The sequence below is a fragment of the Phyllobates terribilis genome, unplaced genomic scaffold (assembly GCF_046119375.1).
Source record: "Phyllobates terribilis strain yellow unplaced genomic scaffold, ASM4611937v1 Scaffold_1__5_contigs__length_1240528914, whole genome shotgun sequence".
Lineage (NCBI taxonomy): Eukaryota > Metazoa > Chordata > Amphibia > Anura > Dendrobatidae > Phyllobates > Phyllobates terribilis.
In genome coordinates, this window is record NW_027362761.1 from 18,241,698 (window position 1) to 18,253,848 (window position 12,151).

General features: G+C 45.8%; 1 protein-coding gene across 11 annotated transcripts in view; it reads right to left on the reverse strand.

Annotated features, from left to right (window-relative positions):
- HAUS8 (HAUS augmin like complex subunit 8) overlaps positions 1-12,151 on the reverse strand; it is a 438,075-nt gene that overhangs the window by 39,814 nt on the left and 386,110 nt on the right. For all 11 annotated transcript variants that reach the window (XM_073657881.1, XM_073657870.1, XM_073657846.1 and 8 more), the window contains 2 exons: positions 7,607-7,681; positions 4,859-5,017 (listed from right to left, as the gene is read on the reverse strand). In XM_073657881.1, the coding sequence (XP_073513982.1) occupies positions 4,859-5,017; positions 7,607-7,681 (234 nt within the window). The remainder of the gene's footprint in view (positions 1-4,858; positions 5,018-7,606; positions 7,682-12,151) is intronic.

Consider the following 12,151-nt stretch of genomic DNA (forward strand, 5'->3'; position numbering starts at 1 on the left):
GTCCGACTACGCCACCCGTGGATTGCGGTCAGTGGGGACCGCCGCTGCAAGGCAGACCGCTGAGGCCGGTGTTATATGTGCAGCTAAGAATGGGATGACTCCCCACGGGAGAAGTATAGCCTCAGGGCAGTTAGTGTGGATGATGGGAGTGATGGTGCACGAGCGCAGCAGGAATAACTCAGAGTCCGTGCAGTGCAGTTCAGGGTCTTTAATGATGTTATAAAGCAGACCCTCCCGGGAGTACTGGCTAGCAGTAGAGGCCTGGTCAGTCTGAGAGCTAGCAGAATCTCCCCTGGCCAGGTGGAGTTGTAGGCCTCCCCGTCTATCTGTACTCTTTCCTGGCTACCTTGCTGTGTGCGGGTAGAAGTAGCCCACGTCCCTGTGTATACCGTGTGGTGCTCACCCGTATGGCCGGTGACTTGGGGCCTTCTGTTAGCCTCCGCTCCAAGATGGCGGTGCTGGTCCCTTGCTTGTGACCGTGCCTCCGGGCTTCTCTGGCCAGAGGACATGGAATCCCCTGCCGGTTGGATTCTGCTGCTGGACCTGGATGTCCCCACAGCCTCGGACTCCGTGTTCGGGTTTAGTGTCTTCAGCCAGGGCGAGCCATCTCGCTTCCAGCCCCTGGCACTCGCTCCTGCTCCTACAGAGCTCCTAGGTCTTCCTTTCCCTGTGTCTGCTGTCCTCCAGACCCGACTGCGTCTCTGTCTGGGACTTCACTCTCTAATCCCGCCCCAGACCCAGTTTTTAAGGGCAGATTCCTCCCCTCCCAGGTCTGGGCGGGCGGTGTTGCATGCTTAGGGCTCCTGACCAGAGAAACCTCCCACTTGCTCTCAGACATAATATTTCTATTACTGTGGCAACCAGACACCTGGGGTGCCACAGATACGCCGAATTGTGATGGCGTTTGAAGCTATCCCGGCTGCACCGCTTGCAGAATCCAGAGCTGCATGGAGCATGTAATCTGCCACAACTGCTATTTGGGCCGCTTCGTCCGACAGTTCAGGGGTATATGCTTGTAGGCCAGTTTGTAAATTTTGGGCCCAGGCTAGGATTGCCTTGGCAGCCCAAACTGAAGCGAACGCAGGAGCCAGGGAGGCCCCTGTGGTCTCGAAAATTGAACGAGCCATGCATTCCACCTGCCGGTCTGCTGTGTCCCTGAGGGTTGAGCTATCTGGCAGTGAAAGGAGAGTCTGTGCTGCTAGTCTGGAGACTGGGGGATCCACTTCAGGTGGATCTGTCCACTGTTTGGTGACCTCCTGTGAAAAGGGGTACCGCGCCTCCAGATATATGCGATTGGTAAACTTTTTCTCAGGTTGTGAGAACTGCTTTTTAAAAGGATCGCATTAAACTGTGGGTGGTCAAAGAAGACCTTAGGCGGTTTCAGGACTCCTTCAAAAGGAAATCTTATGTCCTGGTGTCTCCAGGGGTGGATCGGAGAAGTCCAGCACCCGATGGATGGATGAAATTAAATCATCAACTAGCACTGTATTGCCAGGGGGAATAGGGATCAGGGACCCTTCGGTTTCCTTGTCTGAGTCGGAATCACAGATGTCTACCAAATCCTGTGTATCACTAAGGCGTCTCCTGCTGGGAGAACCGAAGCGGAGGCCTTCTCTGGTCAGGGATGGCTGTGGGGATCTGCATTGTCTGTCCCTGTCAGGGGATGGTCTAGATGAGCTGGGAGTACGGTGTCTCTCACTGGAAGGGGACGACAGTGTGGTATGGGATGACGCAGAAGAACGTGACCTGTGGGTCCGCTTGCGTCCTGATCTAGACGTGGATGCGCCCGTGCCATCATGTCCCCGAGTGGAACTCTCCCTTTGCTGAGTAGTGTTCATAGCCGAGGTATGAGTTTGCAAAGCCTGAAGCAATGTGGATGTGAGGTTATCTATAGACTGCGTCATAGATTGTGACATCCAATGTGGATATGTGCTGCCACTAGGGAGAGTATTACTGCAGGCTGTACAGAGTGCATAATAGCAATCCTGCCAGGTTCTCTTGGACTTTGAGCCCGGCATAGCAATGCAGAGAAGCTTATAGAATTCACAGCAGAGTGCGAGACTCCAGCTGTGATCTTACCCCACCAGTGTGTCTTCTGAAGTCCAGCGTCGTTTAAATCCACGATCCTGTGCCCCCCGGAGACTAGCTGCCGACCGGTAACTGAACGGTTAACTCTCCTTCAGTACCTAATGGCCGCCGGAGTGCGGAGAAGAAGGTGGGCAGAGCGCTGAAAAGGGCGACAGTGAGCTGGAAAGCGCGCCCTCTCAGAATGAACGGCGGCTTCGGCTAGGCCGGAGCCGCGGTCTAAATTTAGAAGCTATGCCGAAAAAGGCTCCAGGCCGGAGCGGTAGTCCGGGGGGGTGCCGGATCTGAACCGGACCCCCCCAGTTTTAACGGTAGGGAAGGTGGAGGGGATATTCTCTTAAGAGGGGCCCTTAAAGGGTCCCCCTGAGGCGCCATAGAGCTGGTGCCGGCAGAGAGACAGAGCTGTAAATAGCCTGTGTCTCTGTGTGCCTTGTCTGCCTGCACTGTCCCCCGGCCCCAGCAGGAGCCTGCAGCAGAGTTGAGATTCCTGGACGTTGGTGCAGAGCGTCAGCTACTGGTAGCTGTATATTGCTGTCTGCACAAACCCTACCTGCGGTGTCTCAACCTAATACCACCAGAGGGGGATTAGGGAGGGTGCTGCCATCACCGTCAGGGGGCTGTAATCCTCACCTCGACCTCAACCCAGAGACCAAAAGGAATTGGGGAAGGAGGGGGGGTCTCAACTTCGAACCAACACCCGAGGGGTCGGGGAAGGAGCGACACGGTAAGGAGACGTCTCGACTTCAACTGTGCACCCTAGAAGGGGGCAGAGGAAGGAGCCATGCCGGGAGTCTCTCCGGAGACCCACTTATCTTCATCTGTAACTCCGTGGAAAAATTAAAATAAAATAAAAATCGGAAAAAAATGGAGTAAAAATCTTTAGGTGTGCCTCCTTGCGACACTAAACAAAAACTGAAGATGGCCGACGCCGTCCGGGGGTGTATACTGCAGAGGAGGAGCCACTGTTAATCTTCCTAGCGTCGCCTCCTAGTGGACAGCAGCATAACACCCAAGGTCCTGTGTCCCCCAATGAGGTGACAGAGTAAAAGGGTTTATGTGGATTTAGGAGCAGAATTGGTTCCAACATACACAAGTTTTAAAATTAAACCTTGAGTGAGGCTGTTAAGTGCAGATTCTAAAAATATGAGAGAAATTAATAGTACAATACATGTGGATGAGGTGTTCAAAACACCTCAGATTGTAAGCTTGCGAGCAGGGCCCTCACTCCTTTTGGTATCTGATTTATGTTATTCTGTAATGTCTTTACATTTTAGAGGGAGCCTGTACAGATATAAAGTGCTGCGGAAAAGGTTAGTGCTATAGAAATAAAAATTATCATCCACATGTAGAGGAAAAACCATGCAAAATTCAAGGTATGCCAAGAATGTGTTCATTTGGCTGCAGAAAGGTTTCGAATGTTCACTATAGATTTTATCCTTTACCACTGCTATGCTACAATAAAAGTCAGTTATGTGTGGGTTAAAAAGGTTGATGACCCATCCTTAGGATAGGTTATCAGTGTATGATCGGCCGGGGTCAGACGCCCGGCATCCCCACCGATCAGCTGTTATCGGCGGCCATAAGTGCTCACTTGCCAAGCTGCTCCATCTACTTGTAGTGGCTGCCACAGGGTATTACTCATCAGCCTCCTATTGATTTGAATATGAAGCGAATGTGTAGTACCAAGCCCCGGCCGCTACAAGTAAACTGAGCAGCTCGGCAAGTGAGTTCTTCTGGCCTGTGGCCGCCACAGATGACAGCTGATCGGTTGGGGTGATGGGTATCGGACCCTGGCTGATCAGTAATTGATGACCTATCCTAAGGCTGGGTCACCAATGTAAAAGTAGTGGACAATCCTCTTTAGCGAGTCAGAAAACCAACATTAATAGTGGCAAGGACAAAGCAAACAAAAAACAACTTGAAAAAGCAGAGCGTTGTACCAGCGTATACAAACAACTTTTCAACCCTCCACTCCCATAGTGCACAAATAAGCACACGGTTTACTAATTGATCGCTCTCAGCGAGTCACCTGCAGCAGTTAGTCACAAAATATAAAGATCTGCACTTCTATTTCTATAACGCAAACTGGTGTCAAAAAAGTGATGCCATTTTAGCCTGTATGAAAATGAATGGCAGTGCTATATACTGTGACAGGCTCATTTAATAAATACACTCATTGCAGGGAATATACTTCACACTAATCCTCATTAGTTGTGTGATGATACATGTGACAGCAATGGTTTCAGTATTGACCCTTCAAAGGGCTAAATGGTCTTTAGATTGTAGAATTAGTAATTATCAGAAACAGGTTTTATTCTATTTAATAGGACCCATGCACGATGCTAGCAACTGTACAACCTGAGTGCAGTAGGGTTTCTCCATGCCAGATATCAGAATCGGACACGAGAGCTTAAGCAGTGGTACACTAGATGCAATTAAAGTCACTACTGCAAAGGCCCCAGGTCTGGCCAACACAAGCGTGTCTGGGGGTTTCCCCACTCTCTCGATAGATAAGGATCCAAAATGTCCGATTTTAGATTGCTGATAACTTTTGTTCTGAATGAGAAGCTGCTGCCAGAGCAGTCTGGCAGTGGCTTTCATGAAGAACACATGAGCTCTTCTATATTTGGTGGAGTCAGAATCAACAGACATGTATTGTGTATGGAGTGCTTAAGTCTATAAGGATATTCCACTGATTCTTTAATTCAGAGGTTTGGCATAACAGTGTCTGTAAAAAATCATTCAAAAGACAAGGGAGAAAAACAAAACATACCTGGTTCTCAAGCAAATCATCGAGTTGCTCCTCCCTTCTGGTCAGTAACAGTTCCCGTTTCAGCTGTTGCACATTCTCCTGCAGTTGTGTTTTCTCATTATGTAGCAGCAGCAGGCTACGTTCAGCTTTCTCTTCTAGACGCCTGATATTTTTCTGCATCTTAAACATAAATTAGAGGCAAGATGTTATACTTGTCATATAATTGCATAAATAGAAATCAAAATTAGCAAGTGAAATCATCATCAAGCCTCTATTCACAAATTCTTTTGAATATAAATGTGATGATAGCCGGCCGGTGGGTGCAGCTCTCTGGCGCCCCCTTACCTCTCAGGTGAGTCAAGGTACTGCACCTAGAGTAAGTAGTGCCAGGAAGCTGCTACCAGCGGGGGAAAACACGGTGGTGTGTTGTCCCTTACACGTCACCAATCCGTGACGCCACGATACAGGCACAACTCTGGCGCCCCCTTGCCTCTCAGGTCAGTCAAGGTACTGCACCTAGAGAGTGGTCGCCGGAGAGGCCGTCCTGTAGCCCTCTGGGTATTTGAGGCCCTCTGCAGTGAGGGCGGTATATATATTTCCCTGGCTGCGCCAGTAATATATATCCACACCTCCGACCGTCACTGCCAGCCTTCCTCAAATCCCCCAGATGGTATGCTGCCACCAGTTCTCGTTTGATACAAGCCCGGTCCGTTAACCCTAGAACGCATACCTGGGGCCTCGCAGGCCCGCCCTGTTAATTGTTTTCTATTTTCTGCAAGATTACTTTAGTTAGAATTTTGAAACTCTAGGTATTCCTCAGGTATATAGTTGTTTGTCATTTCCAGTTGTTCATTTATTTTTATGTTACAGGCATTTTCGGTATAACAACTCTTTTTTTTTTTTAAAATACCCATTTTTATGGTCATGCGTTCTAGGGTTAATAGACTTGTATCGGGTCAGGAACCAACCCGGTAGCGTTTCAGCCAAGCGTTTCCGGACCAATGGATTCGTATATGCAGATTAAAGGATACAGCCCACGATTAATTTATTAGTTAATCGATTATAAGAATACACTAGATTACAAGGCTATACAATTAACTATACAACGGTATTTGGCCAGAATAAAAGATATAACAATTAGAAATACAAAACACAGGAATAAAAACGATAAATCAGTTACCGTTCTTGTGGTGTAAGGGAGGATTGCGATCCCACAGGTTCAAGCTTAGTTGCAGTCGTCCAAGCCTCAGTAGCACATGGCAAAGGTGCTCCTCCCACTCAGAGACCTGGTCCCAATGTTAGGAGTTGTTCACATCATCTCCTGGGTCAAAACTAAGGGAGTTTCTGGCTGTCGGCTATACTAAAGTCCTGTCACGCCGCCCCCCGCACCCACCCCACCAATGCCAGTTTTGGCTCTATTTGAGAAAAGTACCCATAACTTTCCCTGGGGTGATCTCATCGTATCACCAGAGGTCTCGTCGTAATCCTCCTCTTGTGGGGTAGCCATTGAGTCTAAACATGCCTCCCCTGGGACCTTGTATATGGTTCTTCTAAATATCCAGCTTTCCAGGCCACTCATGGATTTATAAGTCCCATGATTGTGTCCGCGTGCACCTTCCTCACATGATACAAGATGAGGAACCCAAATAAAATGTATCGTGTGCTTATAAATTGATAGTATGTCTGTAGCTTTTGGCGGCCATTTTCCACAAAGAAAGCACATGGTTCCTTGGGACAATGGGAGAGGTTTGCACAGATGGTTTGCTTCTGCTTTCAAGTGACATCAAGGTGTTAATTGACCCCTAGGGCACAACAGAGCTGGCCCATTTATTTACCATATCAAAGAAGTTTCTGGAGACTGATCTCCAGAGGTGGAGGCTGTGTGAGGGATCTTTAGAAATGACAATAGGGAATATCTTCAGGTATGACGTATCATAACTAAGATGGCGGCTAACTTTCATGACAATAAATTTCATAGAAAGTTAAAATAAGTTCTTATATCTTGTCAAAATTTAAGAAAGAGCCGACTGAACCAGATGAAAACATTTTTCACAAAAAGCCAGGACTCTACAGCAAAAATCCCAGCACTACAGTGACTGACACACAATCTCAAGGTTACCTTATGAAAGAAAAACTTGTGAATTGATTTAATATTGGAATTCTTGTGATTATCTATCAAACATCTCAGTAAAAACAATGCGTTTTGGAGGTTCTGTGGCCTCTTTTTCAAGTTGACAAAGATCAAGTTCTAAGGTCAACTTAAAAAAGGGTCCCTGGAGCGCAGGAACACATTGTAAAAAATTAAAAATCTCATGACCATTTGAGCTGTATGGGGCAGTACGGCAGCTCAATGGTGTGCACTATTGTGTTGTATCTGTAGGGTCCTAGGTTCTAATCCCACCAAGGAGTTTTTATGTTCTCCCTGTGTTTGTGTGGATTATCTTTGGGTACTCTAGTTTCCACAAATAGAAAGACATATTGGAATTTAGATTGTGAGCACCAATAGAGACAGTAAAGCACTGTGGATTATGATGGCCCTATATATGCACATATAATAAATAAAAAAAATAAATCTGGATCATCCTATATCTTCTTAGTCTCCTTTGGACACTAACCTGATTATAGTAGAACGTTTTCACGGTAGCTAAACAATAATGTTGCCATTATAACAGTGACTGGCTTGCGACCAAATGTGGAGATCCAACCTACAAAGATATGCAGGCAGACTAGAATTGAGACCAAAAAGAGAAGTTAGCCTAACAGGCTCACCTTCACAGTTAGATATGTAAACAACAAGGTCTGTGATTCATACATCTCTATAATTTCCTCAGGACTGACGTTGGTCTATTGGAGAAAGTAAAAAAAAAAACACATGTCAAAACAGAAAACTACATGAAATGCACAACAGCTACATCACACTTACAACAGCAGCACGGCAGAGAGAAAGAATAGCCAAGTAATGTAGACACAACCGGTGTAGGGTGGAGAAAGGAGTGTACAGACATCCTGTAATTATCCCTCTGTCTTCCTCATCCTCACAACTAGGGTCTCCAGACACAGATGTATCCGTTGTGCTTCCACATCAGTAGTTGTGTGCATTTTCCCCCTCTACTTTGGTTTAGTACCGCTAACAGTGTCAATTTCTATAAGGGTACTCAACTCTGAGTTCTACTTTTTGTGCACATATGTAAAAGAACCTGCTTATGAATTAGGATAACATCATACAATAGCTATACCCTGCCTACTTAGATGATGAATGTAGGTTGATTCTACAGATAGTCAAGTTATTTCAGTAGTGACCTCTATTTGCAGAACCTGTAAACTTATGATCCAGCTAAGAAAATGGTTTATTTTTATCTACCATTTGGAGTGGATTTAAAATATCTCACTGACCGCTTCCACTATCCCGCAGCAGAAATAATGACCATACACAGGGACATTGACTGCAGCAGTCAAACACTGGCTGTAGCGCAGCATAAACTGACATTCAGTGCATGGAAATCTGCACCACAGACCAATATCCAAATAGATATTTTTGCGCAGTGCGTGGATAAGATTTTTCATACTGAAAATCTACAGTGCTTCTGTCCTGTTTGAACACACCCTTCAGAAAACACAACAGTCAACATCCAAAATGTCTTTTAAACAAAAATAAAAAGGAATACAGTCCCAAAAATTCACAACATCAAATATGTGCTATCATAGGAACCATTCAAGCAGATACAATAGAATATATAACCAAAAAGAAAAACTGCTCGAAACAAAAAAACCCTTTTAAATGAATATAGTAGAATTTTATTAAAGGACACCACAATGACAAGACTAATTAAAAAAATATCAGAAAACGAAAACAGACATGACCTAGACAAAAAAAAGAGGCAAAGGTGCACTCCAATGCGTGTTTCACACGTTGCTTCCGCAGGGAGTGATCACTTTGTGGGGAAGCAACGTGTGTAACGCGCCTTGGAGTGCGAGGTGACAGCAGGAAGTATTCACAGCATGAGTTTAGCTTGGTAACCCTACTCTGCCCTGTGTGTGGAGTCTTGTGGCTTACAATGGATTTCCATTTACCCATTATGCTTATTGTTTATTTGTGATCTCTCCATGACTCTTCTTGTAATACATGGTTAAATATTACCCCTTTATGTAGTGCACTTTATCACTACAGATTGTATTACCTTTGTGCACTGCACTTAGTATATTTGACTATAGATGTGCATTACTGATTCTATAATATTGTGCTGTGCGTACTGTTCTGCCCCTCTTTTTAATAATCATTGTCTAGGTCATGTCTGTCTTTGTTTTACTTTTTTTTTTAATTAGTCTTGTCATTGTGGTGTCCTTAATAAAATTCTACTATATTCAATATGCAAATTGCCTCTTCAAGGAGAAAGAGGACTTGAACTCTATAGCGCCACCTATTGGAAGCAGCAATCCTACAAGTCACAATCAACCCTTTAACGAGTCGTGCAATAGGATTTAGGATAAAAGCCAAATCAGAATCTCAATTTGCAGACAGTGTTTCAGGCTGTTAGCCCTCGTCAGTGCAAAGCATGAGAACTGATTTGGCTAGATGAGCGGCTCTGGACTGAGGTCTAAGGGTAACGTTTCTCCTTGTGGAGTGTGACACACTGGCTCTGACATGTCAAGGTAAGGAGGCTTATTAGTCGTGCAATGCTCCTCTGGGAAATGTAATATACAATTAGTTAGTTATTTTGTTTCGAGCAGTTTATCTTTTTGGTTGAACATACAAAATGTGTAGTGGCTGTAGTGGATGTTAGAGGTGAAAAATAAAAACCACTATAGCTAGGTTATAGAATACTACAAATTTATATATTCTCATTGAGTTAAGTCAGCCTTGCATAGGAGGGGTGATCAATGGTTTTCTCTAGAATCAAATTAAATTACGAAGATGATAGGGCAGGTTTATATAACCCTTACGAAAAACATTGTCACCCTTAGCAAACAATCACACTGCATTTTCAAGAGCGAGATAAGAAACGGAAGCTGTGCTCTGATTAGTTCCTGTGGACAACAAAGATATGACTGAAAAACCTAAATCTCCCGAACAGACCTAACATAAGAGCCAATCTATAATTTAATCAGAAAGATTGGATGCCTGTAGGTAATGCTAACAAGTACTACATAGAACTCATATTTATACATACAAGTGGGTAGAAATGTACCAACTCCAGGATAAAAGACCTAGTTACTTACCGGTAACGGGATTTCTCAGAGCCCATGACGGCACCACGGAGAGAGGGGATCCGCCCTTCAAGGACAGGAAACCTACAGATAAAAAGGGCGGTACCTCTCTCCCGCATCAGTTGTTTACAGAGAACAGAGGACCCCCAGGTTAGTAACACAAATTTCAAATTTTAACATTTTTAAAAGGAGTTGAACAGACACCTCGTGACTAAATATAGGTAACAAATAAATGTGCACACCCATGCATGAAGGGAGGGAATGTACGGGTGCCGTCATGGGCTCTGAGAAATCCCATTACCGGTAAGTAACTACGTCTTTCTCCTTCCCCCATGATGGCACCACGGAGAGAATTGCAGAGAAGTGTCGTTTAGGGAGCGACCACAGCTTCCAGAACCCTTCTACCTAAGGTAAGGTCCGAACAAGAGGTTAGATCCAGCCGGTATTGCTTAAAGAATGTAGAAGGGGAAGACGAGGTTGCAGCTCTACATATCTGTTCAGTTGAAGCGTCGGCTTTCTCCGCCCAGGAGGCTGCCACTGCCCTAGTCGAGTGAGCCTTTAAATCCACCAGGGCGGTTTCCCCGCTTGATGAGTATGCCAGGGAGATGGCGACTCTTATCCACCTTGCCAGTGTGCCCTTGGAAGCACACAAAGAGACCTGTCCTTCCTATACCCCCGTGTGGCCTCCAAGTATTGGATAATGCACCTTCTGATGTCTAAGGTGTGTAGGTCTTGTTCCCCCCTGTTTTTAGGATTTGGGCAAAAGGAAGGGAGGGTGACCTCCTGTGATCTATGGAAGTGTGATCCCACCTTAGGAAGGTATGCTGGGCAAGTCCTAAGAGTCACCCTGTCCTCTAGAATTTGCGTAAAGGGGGGCCCTGCCGATAAGGCTTGTATGTCGCTAACTCTACGTGCCGATATGAGGGCTAGTAAGAGTGACGTCTTAAGAGATAGGACTATTAGAGATGCATTTGCTAAAGGTTCAAAGGGATGTTTGGTTAGGGCGGAAAGAACTAAATTTAAGTCCCATGGAGGAGTATTCTGGGGGGGGGGGGATGGGCCTAGACCTGTGTGATGCCTTGATGTACCTAGAAATCCACCTATTTCTGGCCAGGTCGCAGTTGGATAGGGCTGCTAGTTCCACAACCTGAACCTTTAGAGTGCTTGTGGCCAGACCCCGCTCCAACCCCTTTTGAAGGCACTCCAAAATGAAAGCAATGGGGGCCTCCCCTTGTACCTTCGAACCTGCAAATGAGAGGAATTTTCTCCAGGTTTTAACATAAAGTCTGGTGGTTACGGGTTTTCTAACCTGTAGTAGAGTGGAGATTAAATTCGGAGAAAAACCTCTATCCCTTAAGAGCGCCCTCTCAAAATCAAGGCTGTCAAGTGTAGATTTGCTACCTGAGGGTGGAGGACTGGTCCCTGGAAAAGGAGATGTGGAATTTCCGGAAGAACCTAGGGGTCGGAGGTGGACATTATCCTCAGCCAGGAAAACCATGGCCTCTTTGGCCAGAAGGGGGCTATCAGAGTTATGCTTGCCTTGTCTTCCCTGACTTTCCTCAAAACTGCCGGAATCAAGGAGGAAAGGCATAGGCTAGCTGGTGGTTCCATGGGATTGAGAAAGCATCTAATGCTGCTGGGTTCCCCTTGGGGTGGATTGAGCAGAATATGTCCACTTTTTTTGTTCTGCCAGTTGGCGAATAGGTCTATGGAAGGGTTCCCCCATAATTCCGTGAGTTGGTTGAACACTAACTGATTCAGCTCCCATTTGCCCTGTCTCAGCTGTGTCCTGCTCAAAGTCTGCTGTGATATTTTCTGTTCCTTTTATTGAGTGCAGACAGAGACTCCAAATTGTTCTCTACTACAGGTGTCAAAATCCATCCTCCAGTTAACAGAGAATGGGACCAGGTCCCCTCCTGGCAGTATGCCACTACTACCCATTTGTCTGAAAAGACTCTTACATGGTGTCCCCGTAGGGTGTTTAGGAATTTTGAGAGCACGAATTTTACTGCCAGAAGTTCCTTCATGTTGGAAGATACCCCTTCCATATTCTCTGACCAGACCACCTGAGCTATTTGGTCGTTTAGGTGAACCCCCCACCCCCTGGGG